This window comes from Cucurbita pepo, chromosome 13 (assembly GCF_057944985.1).
Source record: "Cucurbita pepo subsp. pepo isolate OVF chromosome 13, ASM5794498v1, whole genome shotgun sequence".
NCBI classification, from domain to species: domain Eukaryota; kingdom Viridiplantae; phylum Streptophyta; class Magnoliopsida; order Cucurbitales; family Cucurbitaceae; genus Cucurbita; species Cucurbita pepo.
The window spans coordinates 2159100-2179646 of NC_141810.1; the positions used below are offsets into that span (position 1 = coordinate 2159100).

General features: G+C 35.9%; 3 protein-coding genes across 3 annotated transcripts; 2 read left to right on the forward strand and 1 right to left on the reverse strand.

Annotated features, from left to right (window-relative positions):
* The first annotated feature begins 1269 nt into the window (after positions 1 to 1269).
* On the forward strand, positions 1270 to 3506 carry LOC111808064 (ubiquitin-conjugating enzyme E2-23 kDa). The gene is made up of 6 exons (XM_023693848.2): positions 1270 to 1536; positions 1635 to 1714; positions 2017 to 2131; positions 2218 to 2270; positions 2399 to 2527; positions 3165 to 3506. The coding sequence occupies exons 1-6, from the start codon at positions 1493 to 1495 to the stop codon at positions 3293 to 3295; spliced, it is 552 nt and encodes a 183-aa protein (XP_023549616.1). The 5' UTR covers positions 1270 to 1492; the 3' UTR covers positions 3296 to 3506.
* Positions 3507 to 4020: 514 nt separating this feature from the next.
* Positions 4021 to 8183, reverse strand: LOC111808253 (uncharacterized). The gene is made up of 2 exons (XM_023694123.2): positions 7661 to 8183; positions 4021 to 7377 (listed from the first exon to the last, which is right to left on the reverse strand). Exon 2 carries the CDS (start codon positions 7064 to 7066, stop codon positions 4157 to 4159), a length of 2910 nt encoding a protein of 969 aa, XP_023549891.2. The 5' UTR covers positions 7067 to 7377; positions 7661 to 8183; the 3' UTR covers positions 4021 to 4156.
* Positions 8184 to 12180: 3997 nt separating this feature from the next.
* On the forward strand, positions 12181 to 19291 carry LOC111808548 (puromycin-sensitive aminopeptidase). Its single transcript, XM_087116954.1, has 29 exons — positions 12181 to 12408; positions 12741 to 12824; positions 12979 to 13023; positions 13185 to 13325; positions 13405 to 13480; positions 13628 to 13704; positions 13893 to 14006; positions 14094 to 14168; positions 14260 to 14367; positions 14448 to 14660; positions 14761 to 14822; positions 14912 to 14939; positions 15026 to 15112; positions 15224 to 15249; positions 15423 to 15486; positions 15575 to 15655; positions 15826 to 15906; positions 16347 to 16403; positions 16487 to 16596; positions 16679 to 16759; positions 16836 to 17019; positions 17389 to 17537; positions 17622 to 17760; positions 17863 to 18009; positions 18108 to 18189; positions 18282 to 18457; positions 18594 to 18821; positions 18902 to 18973; positions 19060 to 19291. The coding sequence occupies exons 1-29, from the start codon at positions 12331 to 12333 to the stop codon at positions 19138 to 19140; spliced, it is 2946 nt and encodes a 981-aa protein (XP_086973080.1). The 5' UTR covers positions 12181 to 12330; the 3' UTR covers positions 19141 to 19291.
* Positions 19292 to 20547: the final 1256 nt, after the last annotated feature.

Consider the following 20547-nt stretch of genomic DNA (forward strand, 5'->3'; position numbering starts at 1 on the left):
GACCAACTCGAAATTATAGATTGGTTGAGTTGGTGACTCGAATAGGGTTCATAATCCAACAAATCCAACCCTCTATTTTCAAGTTGGGCTAGATTGGGTCGGGTTTTTTTTTTTCAATTATTTAGAATTTTTTTTAGTTATCGGCAACACGTGTTAGATGAATAACTAAAATCTCATAATACATCACTAACTAACGTCAAATATTCTTAATTTTTATACCAGTCTCAAAATTAGGGTAGGTTCGAGCTGGGTTGTGAATCATATTTTCGGATTTGATAAAAAAAAAAAGTTAAGTTTTAACCCATGAACTGAACCAAAAAATTTGATTTTCCAAAAATTCAACCTAACCGAAACAAAAGGAAAAATCTAACCTAATCAAAAACTCGTATGATTTAGGTTGGATTGTAACAACTCAAACTCATCGCTAGTAAATATTGTTCACTTTGACCTGTTACGTATCGCCATTAGCCTCACTGTTTTAAAACGTGTCTACTAGGAAGATGTTTCTGTTCCACTCAACAACCTTTGAGGACCCAACGCCCTTGTTGTCACATAACCAAATGTACGGCTTTAATACCATTTGAAACAGTCCAAATCCACCGTTAGCAAATATTGTCCACTTTAACCCAAAAATGAGTGCAACACAAGAACTTCCAAGTCACCCAACTTAGTACTACTCTCGCCCAAACACCCTCAACCTCAATTGCGCAATTCTAATGGCATCTAGTGTATTTATAACAACCTAAGTCCACCACTAGCAGATATTATCCGTTTCGACCCGTTACATATCGCCGTCAGCCTCACAGTTTTAAAACGCATTCATTGGAGAGAGGTTTTCGTTTCGCTCTCCAACCAATATGGGATTTCACATGGACAGTTCAAATCGTTCAAATCGTTCAAATCGTTCAAATCATCAAATTACATAAATACCCCTATTTGTATCTTCAATAAAACTTAAATTTAGTATAAAGTTAATTTTTATACCAAATAATAATAATAATAATAATAATAAAAAATAATAAAAAATGCGTGAATATTCACACAATATAGACTAATTTGTTTCGAAAATAAAAATAAAAAATTAAACTAACAGACTAATTTTAAATTTTATTGATTAAAATTTATAACAAAATCCAACGTACATAACCTATTTTTTATTAACAATCATCTAAATAAATAAATAAATAAATAAAAAAATAAATAAATAAAAAATAAATAAATAAATAAAAGAAATTATATTACGTTTATATGAGAATGTGGCAAGCTCCAAGAATCTCAACTTAGCCATCTCCCAATTCTTCCATAGCTCCCAAGAACAAAGCTTCTATAAAATTCCATTAATTTCTCTTCAACCCAACAATTTGACTCTTCTTTTACTTCTAATCGCCACACCTTGATTCACTGCTTCCGTGTTCGAAGGAAATCTCCTTTCTCTTCCTATCTCCGCTCGTTTCTTGCCTTTCTTTCCACTTTCTCTCTCGGTTCCTAATCCATGTCTTCTCCAAGCAAGCGCCGCGAGATGGATTTGATGAAACTGTAAGTTTTTCCACCTTCAATGCCTTCCGATTCGACCGTTCTCTTCTCTTCTGTTCTTCTTTTACCCTTCTGCTTTGACTCTGCTGATTTTGAATCAGGATGATGAGCGATTATAAGGTCGAAACGATCAATGATAGCATGCAAGAGTTCTATGTCGACTTCCATGGACCTAAAGACAGTAAATCTTCTATATCCTTCTTTGATTTTTCAATAGGGTTTTGTTAATTTTGTTGATTCTGTCTCTTTCTGATTCCCCCCTTTTCCAGATGGATTAAGAACTTTGTAATCCTATGATTATTGTTTTGAGGCTTTGTAGTTTTGTTCTTCTATATCTAGAGTGTTTGGTGTTTGGTGTTTAGAACTTGTTCTTAATTCTTGCTGGCTTTCCCTTCTGAAATTAAGCACCGTTGATTTAGACAATTCTAGGCGATATGAATTTGGATTCAAGGATTTCTTATGTGATTTCCTTGAAATTGGAAGGTCTTTATGAAGGAGGTGTGTGGAGGATTAAGGTGGAGTTGCCTGATGCTTATCCTTACAAGTCACCTTCAATTGGCTTTGTCAACAAAATTTATCATCCAAATGTTGATGAAATGTGAGTCGACTGACTTCGACGTCGAAACTTGTTACATTGGCTCTTACTATTGGCAGGCTGTTGATATCGATGTGTATGAATTGCAGGTCGGGCTCGGTTTGTTTGGATGTTATCAACCAGACATGGAGCCCTATGTTTGGTAGGAAACTTCTTTTTGGGATTATGTATTATGGTGACCAATTGGTTTTTACATTGTGGATATTGTAATGCTGCAATGGAACCGAGGAATTGTGATCTAATTCGGTTTTTTTTTTTTATGCTGTACAGACCTTGTAAATGTTTTCGATGTGTTTCTTCCACAACTTCTCTTGTATCCCAACCCGTCCGACCCATTGAATGGAGAAGCTGCTGCAGTAATGATGCGTGATCGGACTGCATACGAGCAAAGAGTAAAAGGTACTTTTAAGTTCTATTGAAGATTTGGTAGTTTGAACGAATTTTAATCCATTGGCTCGGGTGGTAACACGAAAACTAGATTTAGTAGTTTTTCTATATGATAATGGCTGAGAATTTTCTTATTGCAAACTCGATTTTTGGTTGTTGATGTTGTGCTAATCCACATGATAAACTTACTAGCCGTGAGCTTCATCGTGTGACAGCCCAACCCCACCGCTAGCATATATTATCCTCTATTGGGCTTTCCCTTCAAGATTTTTAAAACACGTCTGCTAGGGAGAGGTTTCCACACCCTTATAAAGAATGTTTCGTTCTCCTTCCCAACCGATTTAAGATTTAGCGTCCTCGCTGACACTCATTCCCTTCTCCATTTTGCCAAACCCTTTTGTGTTCTGATTACGAAATTATTGATATTGACCATATGGTTGTCACTTCGGATACATCGTTAATACTCACTTTTCGATCTCTCGTACATCTAATGGTTAGAAACTTAGCAGCCACATTATAGCAGTCGTATTGATTAGTTTCCTCCCCCGTCCCCCAACCTGACCCAACGTCCGAAACTCTACATGGTTCGAGACCTGTAAAACTCCCCTATCTCGTTCTTCTTTTTTACATTTCGATCATGCTTGTCCAGAATTCTGTGAGAAATATGCAAAGCCAGAAGACATTGGAGCTGCTCCTGAGGAGAAATCTAGTGATGAGGAGCTGAGTGAAGATGATTATTCCTCAAATGACGAGGGCATGGCAGGCCAAGCTGATGATTGAATGACAAAGTACAAACAAACAAACAAACAAACATCAAGATGATCTCTGTAAATGATTGAAAAACTCAGTAAAGCTATGGAGAAGGTTCTTAGCTCTACTGTCTTGTCTTTTTCATGATAGTTGTTGTGTACATTAATGTAAAACTATGATATAATGTTTCATATGTTGTCATTTACCATTTAATATATAAGCCCAACAGACATTTAGCTCATCTCGTTTTGTTGTGTTGTTGAGTTGGATTTATATACTTTACGACATGAACATCGACATAGACTCGTCTAACTTGCACGTGCTTCAATGGTATCAATGGTATAGTTGTCGATTCAAGAGAGGAGATGATGAAACATACAGACTCCAAAACACCTTATCGGATTATAATATGAGGCATACGTTTTGTACACAACTTTTTTATATAAAAGATATATGTATACCGAGTATATATTGTCGGTGAAATACTATCTCAATCCGCTAAATTAATAAAAATATTCATAAACTTTGTGCATTGTCTCAAAAATACCATTAAGTTTTTAAAAAACGTCTTTGAATGGAAATAGTCAGTATTTTGTTTTAAAAATACTCTTGAACTTTCAACAGTTGGTTCAAAAATTGTACCGAAACCCGAACAAGTTCACCCGTACCAGAATTGTACCAAAACAGAATGCACGAGACCGAAACGTAAACGAGGCAAGATTTAAGGGTGTTGGTTCCCGTCAAAACATCGAAAAAACAGCTATAAGGGTTAGAATTGTATTAAAGAATTTCCTGGGAAAGTATACAGTGGTTTATTTGACATTCTTGGTATATAATCAATCAATCTAGGGAGTAAAAATTATACCTTACATGAGAATTGTTGAGCCTAGCCTATGGAGAAGAATGTGTATGGAAATGAGCAATGAGCCTATTGAGTTTACTGAGAGTTTCACGAGCAGATATGGTGTCGGGATGATCGTCACCAGATATGGACGTTCTGATGAAGATTGCCTTTCGAATTAGATCGTCCCCGATGTCGAACTGTCCCCCTCTCAGCATTAGCCTTGCTCGGGTTTCTAATAGAGTCGCTCTGCATAGAGCTAACTCCTGCCAAAGATATGGATTCAGCTGGGCATTTGTTTGGATTGGCCTCCAGCAAAGTGACTTATCGAGACATTTCTCGACCGGGGTAACGAACGCTTGATCTGCAGCTTCTAATGCGTTTGTGCATAACCGGAGAAGTTCCAATGCGGTGGTGCACTGGGAGAATGTGAGAAAGGTTCTAATGGCAAGCGGCAAGACTGCTTCTTTTATGAGGTATAACAGCTCCGACACTTTGAGCTCGACGACCACAGGGTCCCGACCAAACCCGAAAAGCAAGAAACATGCTGCCCACATATGTTCCCAGTGATGAATGATCGACCGGCGGTTCATGACAGCATGAACCATCGCTCGTGCAGCTCCATTCAACCCTCTCTTGCGCGCGTATAGCTTGACAAGATCATTGAACTGCAGACATCCCTGTTTCGTGCTGCTTCTTGCCATATTGAACCTTAAAAGCACCGAAGTCGCTTCGGCTTCCGACTTTTTCGTGTAAGATGAAGTGAAACCACAAGCTAACAACTTTCTCCACAACCTCGTCTGCTGTCTCTTTTCCAGTATCTTGTGTGCTGCAACGGTTAACTGCGAAAGCGGGATAGCAGCTGGACCGAACCAACCACTGGCTAGAGCCATTCTAGTTGCCAAGCTCCGTGGCCCATCGGCACGGTCAAAAATCGAAAAACATACTTCGAAAAGCTGCATAAGGAAGGTATTGCGCCGAAATACATGAGCTTCCCTTCCACTCCATGATTGATCTTTGACGGGCATTCTATTAGTTGTATCCAACAATCTAGTAGGCGTTATGGGGAGCTCGGATAATATCGCACCGATTATCGAAAGTCCGAACGTTAACCTTCCAACTTTCTCTTCAATGATTCTCAAAACGTCGATCTCTGCAATCGAGTAGTCTCGAAGGTTACCTTGCATTAAACACATTGCTTCAGCCTCTGATAAGTATGATAGTTTCAAAGGCTCTAAATTCATCACACGAGGAAGTCGAGTCGATATTATGATATGCGTCTCTCCACCGAAACGAGGAAGAAGATCCATCACAAGTTTGTGATCCCACCAATCCTTTTCGCACTCTAAGTTATCGATTATCAGCAAAAAAGGAACGTTTCTCATCAGCTCGGTACGAATTCTCGAAATGGCTGCCTCTTCCTGCTCCTCAAAGTTTTTTATCTTGCTTTTACTTGAGAAATTTCCAAATCCTACATCGACTTCGAGGAACGAACCTAAGTTCAGATAATTCTGCCTGATATACCTGCTTTCGCCTCCGATCCATAAAACCATCTTGTACTTTTGGTGATGTCGATACGCAAATTCTAAGAGAAGCTCGGTCTTACCAATCCCGGAGTCACCCGAAACGCAAGCAATGCCTTTCCCATACAAAATTTTGGCTGTTCTTTTTCTCTTGGCGTACCTTTCACCACTTCTCGTCTTCACTCGTCGATACCGTAGAGGAAACTCAATACTCTGCATTTCGATCTCCTTTTCGGACTCCTTCCACAAAATAGGTTCTTTACCCTTCTTGCTGCACGTTTCAACGGTCAAATTCTTTCGTCTCGGCCGGGCTTTCAGTTCGAAGTAGTCTCTTCCCGAATCACCAGCTATATTGCCAAAAAGTATGTATTCTAGCTCTGATAATTCCTTCTTCCTGCCTATGAAATTCTCGTTACGGGGGAACGGAAACTCGTCTTTCTCTACCTTCTCCCTCCACTTCGTCAAGTGCTCGACGACGCTTCGTCTTCCCAACCTCGTTGCAAGTAACATAACGGCTTTCAGTATGCAATCCCTCCAGTTACCATTCTGAGCTTCTAATTTCCATTCATCAACATAACAAAGCCCTTCAATGGCTTCTTTCCATTCCTTCTCCAATCCTCCATAGATAACCCACAAATCACCGCCATGTTTCTCCCACAGATCTCCCCTCTTCTCCACTATGTCTCTAGCAAGGCAATCTCCTGGGCTCAAATCAAAAAATATTGGGACCAAGTTCTTCTTGCTCGAGAAAAACCGAAGCTCCTCGACCGTGTAAGGATTCTGGAACGACTTCTTTGTTAGAATCACAATTCCAAACGACGACGCATCCATTGCCCTTTCGATAACTCTATGCTTGCGAGAGTTTCTACATTTTGCTCTATCAGACACGAAGCAACTCATCCCATGAACCTCCATCTCTGCACGAACCCAGTTAGCAAACCGCAGCAACGAAGGCTTGGAATCGTGCAAACCTATGAAAACATCGTAACTCCGTAGTCTAGTTGAGGAAATCGAAATCGGAGCTGTTGAGTAAGAAGCTAAGTTACTTCTGCTATGCTTTTTATACTTCTCCCTAGGCCACACATAAGGAGTACTTCCAGATATTCCAGTTGAGGATGAGGCTAGATCGAACTTCGGACAATCAAACGGAATGAAAGTATCGGGATTCCGTATCATATCTGAAACTGCAAATTTGGCTTTCGACAAAGATTCAGAATCTGGAACGACCAAACCAGAGCTTATTGGATTGACTCTGAAGTCCATACTTTCAGACTCCAATTCTGCCTTTGATACTTCTGACCTTCGACATGTCGATGACCTTGGAGAAAAAAACGGCGACTGAAGTGCTGAATAGAACGTCGAAGACGACGACGACAAGTTTCTAGAAGTTGTAGTAGGCAAGGAGCCGAACCGGGAGCTTTCTTCTCCGACGTCCATATCCACAAAAGCTCATTCTTTAAGCTAATACAGAGAATCCAAAGTTTGCATTCTGAATGTGACACCGCTTTGAATTCAAATCATCGGATGAAAGTAAAACAATCATTGGCAGAGCCATCTTCAATGGCATCAAACAAAACGACAGGCAAATCCAATGGCATTCAAGATCTAAAGAGTAACATTACAGAATTCTTCCAGCAGAGAACTTAAAGAACAATGATTATAGAAACTCAGATCTGAGTTAACTTCAAATCTCAAAAGCTCTCACATGGGTATTTGATCTTATGCCTCTAGATTCATGGATTCAGTTCCTAGCAATGAAATGGAAAGCCACACAATGAAAACTCAGCGCAAAGTTCAAATTCCAGCAATCCAAACAGATATCAATTACCACAAAATCAGCATAAGAACTGATATCAAAACCCAAGAACACAAGCATTGGAACAGTAAATACTAGATAGTAAGCTGAATGAATGAGTTCTTACTCGTTTCACATAGATTTGAGAAAGACCCATTTGCAGAAAAGGATAGTAAAACTCAGAAAACAAAGCAAAATTAGCAAAGAAGATGAAAAGAAAGCAAATATTGGCTAACCTTTTACAGAGGAAGAAGAAAATATCCAAGTGGCCCCTGAGTCCTGTGCTGATATTAGACAAACACTCCCTCCAAAATGCCAACAAAACAGCCCCACTAAGCCCTTATTTTCTCTCTTGAGAAGAAAATCTCAGTGTTTCTGAGAGAGATGGAGAATTTTTGGGTTTGAAGAGAAGAGGGAAGAACAAAAAGAAGGGTCCCAGGCCAAGGATCTGACGAAGGGATGCTTTGTAGGCTCCACAATCCCAGAAAGGGCACAAACCCTTCAAAGAAAGGAACATTTATAACTGAAGTGAAAGTTTGATAAAAGAAAAGGAAAACCCAGTGATTTTGCCTTATGGGTTCATTCCAATCTTCAAAACCCTCCTTGGAAATGGCTTCCTCTTTCTGGGTTTTAACCTTTATCCCCTAAACAGAGAAGACAATAGCGCAAACTCTCAGCTCCTTCGCGGCCTCCATGATTAAACCCTAATTATTTTGTGGGGATTAGTTTGATTGGAATTGGATTCAAAATGGGATTATGAAAACAACCCCATTAAAGTTATTGTTACCTTTTGTGCAATAATTTTGAGGTGCTTTATAAATACATTTCCATTATTACCTTGTGGGTTACCTTCCTCTTGGTTGTAGCTTTAAATGCCATATTTTTAGTCATGCTCCATCGTGCTTCCATGTAATTGCAAGCTATTAGGCCGACATTAGTTGTCTGTCATCAAAGTCAAAAGCTATCTTTAGAGAGAAAGAGAGGAGAGGATGTTAGCATTTGAATTCATAGATTCTCGGTGGACTAATGTGGGTCAAACTATTATAACTTTAATACTAACTTATTTGTATGTTTGCATACGTTAAATTTGAGCTTAGTTCAGTGAATAAAGTATTAGACTTTAGATTGTGTTTCCGGTATATTCGTGAGCTTTAAAACATTGTTATTAAGATCTTAGACCTTCAATTTCGTATCTAATAGGTAATTCAATACTTGGGTCGGCTATAATATAACTACACAAATATGTATATCTCAATCAATTTTTTTATTTACATTTGCCTTATAATGTAACTACACAAGCCCACTGTTAGTATATATTGTTCTTTTTGGACTTTTCCTTCGTATTTTTTTCTCTAAGATTTTTAAAATGTGACTGTTAGAAAGAACAGGTTTCCACGCCCTTATAAATAATACTTTGTTCACCTCTCCAGTCAATGTAGGACCTGACAATCCATCTCCCTTAGGGGCCCAATGTCCTTGCAAGCACGCCATCTAATGTCTGATTCTAATACCATATTAGGAATCACGAGCCTCGAAAGATGAGCTGTTACAGTGTGATATCATAAAAAAAATATCGTAACGAACACCATCACTGTCGAAGAAAGACATAGTGTTTGGTTGACTTGGAATCCAACAAAGAAATTGAAAGTTTGGTTCTCATAACTCAACATCACTCCAAAACCCTAATTTGGTTTCCTCTTGTGGGCACATGCTCCCATATCAACCTACCCAATCAATGCTCCCCTATCAACCCACCCAATCAATTCTATATATACCACGTTCAAACGAGAATAATCCTAACGATAAGAAGATTTGTAATTACTATCTATACTAACAAGATGTACATTTCTTCTCGATAACTCAACTTTAAGAACTCCGGTCTTTAGGGCCACCAAGGAAAACTCTCGATTTTATGTCTACTAAAGCTCTTACAGTCCAAACCCATTGTTAGCAGATATTATTTTATTTGAGTTTTTTCTTTCAGGCTTCCCTACAAGGTTTGTAAAACACGTATGTTAGGAAGAGGCTTCCACACACTTATAATGAATGTTTCGTTTTTTTCTCCAACTAAAGTAGAATCTCACAGAAACCCTAAATTTTTAATTTTATGTCAGAACGAGTATCAGTAAGATTGCACTGGAACCCGAACTAGATAACGTGAACATATGTAGTGTCGATGATTTTGAGACAAGTTAAACAAAAGAAATCAAGCTATCTTTTCAATGTATTTTGGTAGGATGCTCAAAAGACACAATTATTAAATTTTTATTTTTATTTTTATTTTATTTTATTTTATTGATTTATTCTCATTTGTACCATTTAATGGGTCCCACTTACTCCTACCTCATTAAACTCACCTTTCTCCACCACACCTTTCTAGTCCCATCAAATCAACCTCAAATAAATATTTTTTTTTAATTAAAAACTAAATTTTATAAAATACATTTGAATAATATTCCTATAATTTAATTTTTTTAGTCAAATAAATAAAAATTAACACAAAATTTATAAAAAAATTCATGTAAATTGATGTAAATTTGATATAAAAAAAATTATTTTACAAATTATATTGTACATTATGTCGACGAGAATGTTAAGAAATTAAGTGAGTTCGAAAACATATTTATAATTATATTTAAATCTTATAAAAATTATAATATTTAAAAAATGGAGTAAATAATTAGATATTTTAAATTTATTTCCAAACAACCTCTAAAATATATTATATAATAATTCGAGCATATTTTGATAAATAAAAATAAATTTTAATTTAATTGATTCTTAAAATAAATAAAGAATCGATTATTTTTGGATTTTGTTAGATTTTAAAGCAAAAAAAGAAAATAAAATCAAACTCAGTTTAATTTTTTAATTTATGTGTTTATTTTTACTTCAAATATCAAAATGTTTTGGTCATTTTAATGATTAAATTAAGTTTGAATTATTGCTCCTAATGAAAAAATTAGATAAATAAATCCCACTTAAATTAATTAAATAATTAAATTCTGGCACAGCATTAATTAACCCTATAATCTTTTAATCCCTAATCTTAGCTTTATAATTAAATTTACCAATGGAACATGAGTCACATGCTACATTAACCCAATAATTTTAATATAATTAATGTTCTTCCCCCCAATTTGTCGTATTTATTTTTCACCCCCTCCCTCCCCTTTATTTTAATTTATTATATTAATATTACAACTAATTACCTATTAAATGCACTTTTAGGTCATTTTTTTAAACATTTTTATTTTCTTAGTATTTTCATTTTTTTTTAATTTAATAATATTCTTAAGCGTTCATTAAAGAAATACGGGCTTTTTTTTTTTTTAATTGAAAATCATTAATAATCTATTTTTAAAATACCTTTAAACTTTAAAAAATATTTCAAAAAAATAAAAAATCATTGATATTTTGATTGAAAATAGTTGATAATATATATATTTTATTAAAAAAAAATTGCAAATTTGGGTATAAAATTATAAATTATTTCTATTTTTAGCCGTTATTGGCGCCGTGAATTAAAGAAGAAGACTAACGTGAAGGAATTGAATTGGGCCTGGGCTTAAAGCCCAACCCAATGGTCCAATTTGTCCCATTGGGTCCAACATTATCCACAACATAAATAATAAATAAATTAGTGATTTTAAAATAAATATTTAAAGATTTTTTTTTTTTGTAGTCTCTAAATATAGGCTCTCCATGTTTATGAAAAATTTTAATTTTAACATTAAATTAGTTTAAAATGTGATAATAATGAGTTTTACTTATTATTTATTTATTTTTCATTCAATGGATAATATAGAATTAATACCCAAAGTTTATAATTTATTTTAACTTAAAATTTATAATAAAGTATTATCATTGAAATATGCACCAAATAAATATCTTTGGATTTTGAATTGTGTGCAATAGTTCAACATAGGACAATGCCTACGTGGACCATGGCCCAAAAATCCTTTTAATTTCATTGCTGTAAATTAAATTCTAAATTTGAAGCGCTATTAATCGATTAATATATTCTTAAAATTATCGAATTATAAATTTAGTTCTCGTATTTAAAATTTTATGCCCATTTAAATTAACATTTTATTTTATATATATTTAAATTGTATATCTAATAGGACCTTAAATTTTAATATTGTAAAATTTTATAAATCAGAGATTTACCAAACACAAAATTAAAATTAAAAGTTTATAAACCACACATAATTTGCAAAATATCACGACTAAATTTATAATTTAATAAATTAGAAAATCGGCCAAGAACAACTAATAAATTCCTAAATTAAAAAAAAAATAATAAATTTAGGGTTTTAAATTTTATTCCCCTTTCGAACAAATTTACACACAGAAAAATATGATACCGCCCATTACGATTTCAACACCCAATATGCTTCTTCCAGCGTTCTATAATTATATTAGCTAAAAAACACTCACAAAATTAATCTTTTAGCTTTTTTTATTCTCACATTTTCTTATAAATATCTCGGATTCCGGTGCCCAATCTCGCCGCTTGTTCATCGCTGGGAAATAGTAGAGGCGGAAAAACATCTCTGTTTCTCTGCATTTTGATCAATAGAGGTAACTTGCAATTAGGGTTTAATTTTTGAATTTATGTTTTTTTTTTTTTTTTTTTTTTTTCCTGTCCAGATATTGGGTTATCCCTATATCCTTTATATAAGAGCGAACTGAAATGGATCGTTCTGCTCTGCTTTCTTATCGAGGGTTTTTTTTTTTTTTTTTTTTTTTTTTTGTTCTAAGGGTTTTTGGGATCCTCTTTTGGATTGGGCTTGGTTTTTGATTATCTGGGTGTCGCTTAATTTCGTCTAGGTCTCGTTTCGTTTCTGGATTTGTCGAAAGTAATTGATATTAGTAGCTCGTTCAGGATTGTTTTAGCTGAATGGCCCGGTTGGTTCTACCATGCAAGGGCGTTGGATTGGCAAGGAATAACCTCTTGGGTTTGATCTCATCTGCTCCTGTGATTATCCATTTCCCAGTTTTTGCTTCATTTCTTTTCTTTATGTTTGTTCTCGTATACACTTATCTTAGAGAATGATGGGTTTAGTACCATCTCTGATTAGTTTCCTTATCATTTGAGGCTGTAAAATGGCTTGGTCTGATCTCATGCTATGTTTTATGTTACAAACGATTGAGAATTTGAGCCTTTGGCTACTTTCCATCTTCTTTATGCAAATTAGTTCATGAAATCTTGTGTACATGAAACTTCAAATTGGGAAAGTTGAGCATGCACTTGTTCTTCATTTTTGTCTGTAAATAAAATTACCGACGCGGTGAGATCCTTTTTTGCAGGTTCGAGCTGCGCATCGTTGTGTTAATTCATTTGGAATTTCAGTTAAACGTGGTAGTAGACAGAGGGCTTTGTTTACTTCACAGGTTTTTGCAACTTTCATCATTTTTTTGGTTTTTCCTTCTCGTTGATAGACAGATCACCGTATCGTTGTTCGTTATACGCCTTTCGAATTTCAGGGTTTGTAAGAAGTGTGGGACATTTCTAAAGATTTCATTTATTGTGTTTTTTCCTTTTCAGGTGAAATCTCGACAGAATTATCGATTTCCATACCATTTACCGTTCGTAAGCGCTCTTATAACTTGATATATCACCACTTATTGGATTTTACCATTAAAACTTCTCCTTTTGAACATGCTAACCATTTAAGTCTCTAGCTTTTCAGAACATATTAGTAGATTTTTCAAACTGTTAGCTAATTATGTTCGCCGTCCGACTTTTTTCAGGGGGCTAAACAATCTAGTAGGAAGCTGATTTGTTCAGTTGCAACAGAAGCATTGCAAGAAAAAGGTGAAGAAAACAAAATGGGTACACCTAAAGAGATATTTTTGAAAGATTACAAGATGCCCGATTACTATTTCGATACGGTATGCAAACATTAAGTTAATTTTGGATTTGAATCTTTCACTGTGGCCGTTTCTTACAACAAAAATATAAATTCTATAGGTCGATTTGAAGTTTTTGTTGGGCGAGGAGAAAACAATCGTCAATTCAAAAATAACGGTGTTCCCTAGAGTTGAAGGTACTTGGAGTTCCAACTAACTGTTGTCGTAATATACTGTTAAGCATTGTTGTTAGCTATGAAATTTTCGGTATTTCATCTTTAAACGTGGTTCCTCTATTGTTAGCTTTTCACAATCAATTCAATTGTTTCGACTTTTTGGTTCAGGATCCAAATTTCCTTTGGTTTTGAATGGGGATGATGTGAAGTTGATATCTATTAAGGTCAACAATGAGGACCTCAAGGTAGATTATTGTATGGTTTAGATATACGTTTTCAAGTGCATACGTTCTCGAGTGTATTTTTAACTGCCTATGCAAATTGCTCGGATGAATCTAGTTGCCTGCATATCATATTTGATGTAATGGCAGTCCCCCATATAAAATTTTATGGACTTATTGTCTTTATTTCATCTTTTATGCTTTGAAATTAGGAGGAAGATTACGTTCTGGACTCCCGTCATTTGACAATCCTATCACCACCAACCGGTTCTTTTACTTTGGAAATCGTCAATGAGATATGTCCTCAGAACAACACATCTTTAGAGGTAAACATACATTTGTTGTTATTTGTTATTTTTTTTATTTTTTGCATTGAAACTCTAGAACTGACCATGAATTTCCTTTGGATGAAGGGACTCTATAAATCATCTGGAAATTTCTGCACACAATGTGAAGCTGAAGGTTTCCGGAAGATCACATTTTACCAGGTTCGGGGAGTTCGTTTTGTTTTAATGATTTCTCTAGATCTGTAATTTAGGTCATCCGACAATGAACTAATGCACCGTGAATGTTGAGCAGGACCGTCCTGATATAATGGCAAAGTACACATGTCGCATAGAAGCCGATAAGTCATTGTACCCAGTCCTGCTGTCTAATGGGAACCTTATAGAACAGGGTGATTTAGAGGTGAACTTCATTTTACACAACCGGATAGCATATTTTATTATGCTTTTGTTAAATGTTCATCACAAGCACTCTTTCTGCAGGGTGGAAAACATTATGCCCTTTGGGAGGATCCCTTTAAGAAACCCTCTTACTTGTTTGCTTTAGTAGCTGGCAAGTTGGCAAGCAGAGACGATAGTTTTGTTACTCGTTCCGGTAGGAAAATCTCCTTGAAGATATGGACCCCAGCTGAAGACCTCCCCAAGACCGAGCATGCGATGTATTCTTTAAAGGCCGCTATGAAATGGGATGAAGATGTTCGTATTTTCGTATATCAATACGTTTTTCATTGATTTGCATGCAAGCAATATACTGTATTTAATGCAATGTCGATTTGTTTTCGTCTGTTGAAAACAGGTTTTTGGACTAGAATATGATCTTGATCTCTTCAACGTTGTGGCCGTTCCCGATTTCAACATGTGTGTTGTCTATATTTATTAATTTTTTTTCTTTTTTGCTTTTGTTTCTGTTCATTTTGTTAATTCTGATCTCTTTTTTAATGAACCAGGGGAGCCATGGAAAACAAGAGTCTGAATGTATCGTATCTGAACTTTGTTTCTTTTGCGACCACGTGTCTGATTTAAATTTCGAATTCATGCCATTTCCTTTTCTTTGTTAACAGATATTCAATTCAAAACTTGTCTTGGCGTCTCCCGAGACTGCTTCTGATGGAGATTATGCTGCCATATTAGGAGTGATCGGCCACGAGGTTTGTTATAAAAGCTTTGTCAATCAAGAACTGGGAATCGCGTTTTCTTGAATACTAGAGCAGAGTTTTAACGACCACATGATCACGTGTTTTTTTTATTTTGTTTTGCAGTATTTCCACAACTGGACCGGCAACAGGTTGTTTCTCGAACCAATATAATCTTGAAGTTTATATGTCATATGTTGTGTGTTTTCCTTGATGCATTTCTTATTTCCTGTTCATAATCCCATCCCACTAGAGCATGTATTCCAGGTTTGTGCTCCGCTTTATAATACTACTGCTGACAGAATTAATATATATATACGTGCAGGGTGACATGTCGTGATTGGTTCCAGTTGAGCTTGAAGGAAGGCCTTACTGTTTTTCGTGATCAGGTATGATATTTACTCCTTGATATATTTACAACTTTGAATAAAATACCCGATTGGTCCTTGGAAACTCTTCACGTTGCCTCGACTATAGGAATTTTCATCTGACATGGGAAGTCGTGCTGTGAAAAGAATTGCTGATGTTTCAAGACTTCGAAACTATCAGTTCCCACAGGTTTGTATCACGTATCAACTTTTTGAGATTTTCATAACCGTGCACGTGCACGAAATGTATCATACTTACTTTTTCTATTGCGACCCATTTACTAGATACCAGTTGCTACTTGAAATGGTGCAGAAATTAGCGTTTATAGCTGATTTTGTATCTTCATATCTATTCTGCAGGATTCTGGTCCCATGGCTCATCCGGTTCGACCGCACTCCTATATCAAGGTTAATAGTTATATATATATTGACTTCTTTTCTGTATATGTCTATTTCATTATGACAGATCTCCTAATGGTTTAATCCCATCAATCTACAGATGGACAACTTTTACACAGGAAAGTGTTGTTCTTTACGGGTTTGCTCGAAATTCTCGCTATTTTTTTGTTTCTTTTCTTCAATGTTTACTGATGTAGACTTCTTTTTGAACCTCGGCTTCTTAATTTTCGTCTTCTATCAAGTTATGATCTGACACGGGCCCTGTACCAACTTGAACATGCAGTGACGGTACGCTTTATCGTCTAGTCTTTACACGCTGTAGCCTGTAATGCTCGTTTTCTTCTTTTTCTATGATGAGTATCTAATTTTTTTATTTCTCTTTACAGGTGTACGAGAAGGTTTGACTTTTGTGCAGAATGTTTCCTCTTTTTCTCTCGGTCGAAAAATATCGATATTGAACAATTAACGTCTTGTGATCTTAGGGTGCTGAAGTTGTGAGGATGTACAAAACCTTATTGGGAAGTCAAGGATTTAGAAAAGTAAGGGTTGAAAATACTTCAAACTTGTTTATGATATCTCTCAGCTTTAAGAAGTTTGTTAATCAAAGCTGTTTATATCTCAGGGCATGGATCTTTACTTTAAGAGACACGACGGTCAAGCTGTTACCTGTGAAGATTTCTATGCTGCAATGCGAGATGCGAATGATGCCGATTTTGCTAACTTTTTGCTATGGTGTTCATTGCTATCCGACTTCATTTTGAATTTTACTCGATACGAAATATTTATAGTGCTTATAAATAGAACTAAAATACAGGTACTCTCAAGCTGGGACTCCTCAAGTTAAAGTTACATCGTCTTACAATTCCGACGGTCGAACGTTTACTCTGAAGTTCAGGTATATAACTCGTTCAATGTTGTGGACCTTCTCTGATCTTGTTTACGAGTTATGCTTAGCGGTTCAAATTCGACAGGCAAGAGGTTCCACCAACTCCTGGGCAGGCAGTTAAAGAGCCAATGTTTATACCTGTTGCTCTTGGTTTGCTAGACTCATCTGGCAATAATTTGAGTCTCTCCTCCATATATCATGATGGGGTGTTGCAGTCTATATCCGACAATGACCAGCCTGTCTACTCCACAGTCCTCAGGCTGACTAAGGTTAGCAGAGAAAATTACATTAATCGGTGATTGTTTCATTTACGAACTACGTATGAGCTAGATTTATATATAGCTATGGTAGACTCCATTTGGCCAATGATGGTAGTCGAACATGTGCTCACTGCTAGGTTCTCTTTGGGCTTTCGTTTTCGGGCTTCTCCTCAAGGTTTTTAAAACGCGTCTGCTAGGGAGAGGTTTCCACACGTTTATAAAGAATGTTTTGTTCTCCTCCCCAATTGATGTGGGATCTCGTACTTGGACTACCACTTGCTTGTTTTTGAGTTGATGATTTCATTTGCTAAGAACTAGATATTTAGGAATTAGGACACCACGTTTTTCGATATCTATTGATCGCTATGCTTGATGCAGAAAGAAGAAGAGTTTGTCTTCACCAATATACCGGAGCGGCCAGTTCCATCTTTGCTTAGGGGCTACAGTGCTCCGGTCCGTATGGAAACCGATATAAGTGACGATGATCTATTTTTCCTTCTTGCCTACGATTCGGATGAGTTCAACCGGTTTGTGTTTATTTCAAAACTTTTAAAGGTTTATCCAGTAGAACGACTATTAAACCTCGTCTTTCTGCTCGTTTTGTGATTTAGTTGGGAGGCTGGACAAGTGTTGGCAAGGAAACTGATGCTCCAACTGGTGTCTGATCACCAACACAATAAGACATTGGTTCTTAACTCGAAGTTTGTGGAGGGTCTGAGAGCCATACTTACTGACTCGAGCTTGGATAAGGTACGTCGGGCACTTAGTTTTGTACATCGGCTTTTTGAAGTTTCTTATTTTCCGTTCTTTCGTTGGGCCGATGATGACACTTAATGACCATTTCTAATCCAGGAATTCATTGCGAAAGCGATAACTCTCCCTGGTGAAGGGGAAATAATGGACATGATGGAGGTTGCAGATCCTGATGCTGTTCATGCCGTTCGAACTTTCATTAGGAAGCAACTGGCCAATGCACTGAAAGCCGAGTTTCTCGCCGCAGTACGAACTTTTCTGAACCTGCAATTTAATGAAGAAGTCTGAATACTCTTGAAGAATAAACTCTTTGATCTGTAAATAAACTATCTTTAATCTTACAGGTAGAAAACAATAGGAGTTCAGCAGCATATGTGTTTAACCATCCCGAACTGGCCAGGCGTGCTTTAAAGAATACTGCTCTCGGTCTGCTCGTGGAAACTAATTTTATGCTCGAACTACTGGCTCCATGAACTTTCTAAGTCAAACTAATATCTTCATTTTCTTATGATTTTCAGCATATCTTGCATTACTTGAGGATGCAGAGATTGCCAATCTTGTGCTTAATGAGTATAAGAACGCCTCGAATATGACCGACCAATTTGCAGCTTTGGTGGCTATAGCCCAGAAGCCAGGTGAAACTCGTGACATGATTCTCGCTGACTTCTATGCCAAGTGGCAGCATGACTATTTGGTTAGTCGCTACTTATTCTTTTCTTCCCATTCAATGATGTAGCATAACTCGATGTAGTTTATAAGTTTTGTTCTGAGTTTTAGACTGTTGGATTGCTTGGTTGGTTCATTCTAAAAGGTCTATATTTGAGTGTTAGGTTGTGAATAAATGGCTTGCTCTTCAAGCCATGTCAGACATTCCTGGTAATATTGAGAATGTCAAGAACCTCCTAAATCACAAGGCGTTCGACTTGCGAAATCCAAACAAGGTCTATTCTTTGATTGGAGGTTTCTGTGGATCGACCGTCAACTTCCACGCGAAGGACGGTTCGGGCTATGAATTCTTGGGAGAAGTCGTAATGCAACTAGACAAAATCAATCCCCAGGTGACTGTTCCTGTTCAACCGTAGAATCGAGTTGAGTCGTAATATGTATATTCGTCTCTGATTGATGTGTTGATTCTTAGGTTGCCTCTCGAATGGTGTCTGCGTTCTCGAGATGGAAGCGTTACGACGAACACCGACAAAATCTTGCTAAGGTAACGTTGGTTTTCATGATTGAGTATCAGCTGGCATTTGGTTGTGTTAAAGTATGTGATTGTTGATGATGGTGTGCTATCTACAGGCACAACTGGAGAAGATATTGTCTGCCAATGGACTGTCTGAAAATGTGTTTGAAATTGCATCAAAAAGCTTAGCAGCTTGAGAATAATCCTAGGATTTGTGGGTTCATAATAATAATATCACCACTTCCACCTTCAATGTAGAAGCGGTGGCCTTCGTTCGTTCAAGTAAGGCCTCGTTTGATAACGGTTTCATTTTTCGTTTCTATTTATGAATTTTATGTTTGTTTCTTACTACGGTGTTTATATTTGAATTCTTTGTTAAATTTTAAACAAAAACAAAAACGTTTTTTTGTTTTGTTTTCAAAACCGGGATCGGTTTCCGAAATCATGGATAGAAAGTGAAATTTTTCGCCTTGTTTTTTTGTGATGGCTGCGTAAATGAATTGGTATGTAGGAAGGGTTTTTGTTGTTAGTAGTTTAAGACAATCAGATAATCCTCGTTCCCGAGCAAGAAACAAAAAATGCAGAAAAATGTCGAGGTCATCAGATATTGAATTTAAGATTCAAATTGTATTCTAAATCGGGATATGGGTATTACATTTTCTTAATACTTCATTAGGGTTATATGAAGAATAACCTTATTAATGTTAAAAGTTTTAAAATATAAATTGAATTTTTATTTTCAATTCTTATATATTTTTTGAAAATATTATTAATTGGACGGCATTTGATGATTTTATTAATTACAATTATGCCCTTTTTCTTTTCTTACTTTTTTTTTTCATTTACATTATTAATTACAATTAACAAATATTAAATATATCTTTTAGTCAATATTGCTTCCCTATTTTATTAATACTCTCAATTTTTTTTATAAAAAAAAAATTAAAAAATACCTTTAAACTAAAAAAAAAAAATTAAAATTAAAAGACGCCTTTAAACTGTTTTAAAAAATTTAAAATACCCTTCTTGCTTGTATATGGATGAAACTTATACCACGTTTCAAAAACACAAATTTTTAAAATAATATTAATATCCTTAAATTTAAAAAAATAATGATTTAAGAACTTTTTTTTTATTTTTTATTTTATACTCGTTTAAGAGTGTTAATTGTTAATGCTATTTAATATATATATATATATTAATTTGAGGAAAATAAAATTATTATGGAACAGGGTGACGTCACTCTAGACAGAAAGAAAGGGAGAAGTTGTTATCTTCCATAAATGCTTTGAGGAAAAGTTAGGCAAAGGCCCTAAATTGGAGGGTGCCCCAACTACAAGTTCGGCATCTTTAATTTCTTTACAACCCATTCACTCTTGTTTCCTAACACCTTTTCTTTTCTTTTAATTTTTTAATTTGAGAAAGTCACGACCGTACCTTCTGTTCTCTCCCGTAAATCCCAAAAAATAATTGTTCATTGAGCCACGGAAAAGAAATGTGTACCTTGTAGTAAATTTCATTTCCTTTTAAGCCTTTCTTCTCATTCAGATGTGGTCTCGGTTCATTCCCTTCTTTACTCGAATGTCACAGTTCATGTATATATA

Excerpts from the sequence above, each read along its gene's own strand:
- LOC111808064 (XM_023693848.2), top strand. The coding sequence starts at position 1,493 with ATGTCTTCTCCAAGCAAGCGCCGCGAGATGGATTTGATGAAACT. Across the intron at positions 2,132-2,217 it reads CATCCAAATGTTGATGAAAT|GTCGGGCTCGGTTTGTTTGG; the intron begins GTGAGTCGACTG and ends TATGAATTGCAG. Across the intron at positions 2,528-3,164 it reads ATACGAGCAAAGAGTAAAAG|AATTCTGTGAGAAATATGCA; the intron begins GTACTTTTAAGT and ends ATGCTTGTCCAG.
- LOC111808253 (XM_023694123.2), bottom strand. The coding sequence starts at position 7,066 with ATGGACGTCGGAGAAGAAAGCTCCCGGTTCGGCTCCTTGCCTACTACA.
- LOC111808548 (XM_087116954.1), top strand. The coding sequence starts at position 12,331 with ATGGCCCGGTTGGTTCTACCATGCAAGGGCGTTGGATTGGCAAGGAAT. Across the intron at positions 13,024-13,184 it reads TTCCATACCATTTACCGTTC|GGGGCTAAACAATCTAGTAG; the intron begins GTAAGCGCTCTT and ends GACTTTTTTCAG. Across the intron at positions 14,169-14,259 it reads GGAAGATCACATTTTACCAG|GACCGTCCTGATATAATGGC; the intron begins GTTCGGGGAGTT and ends AATGTTGAGCAG.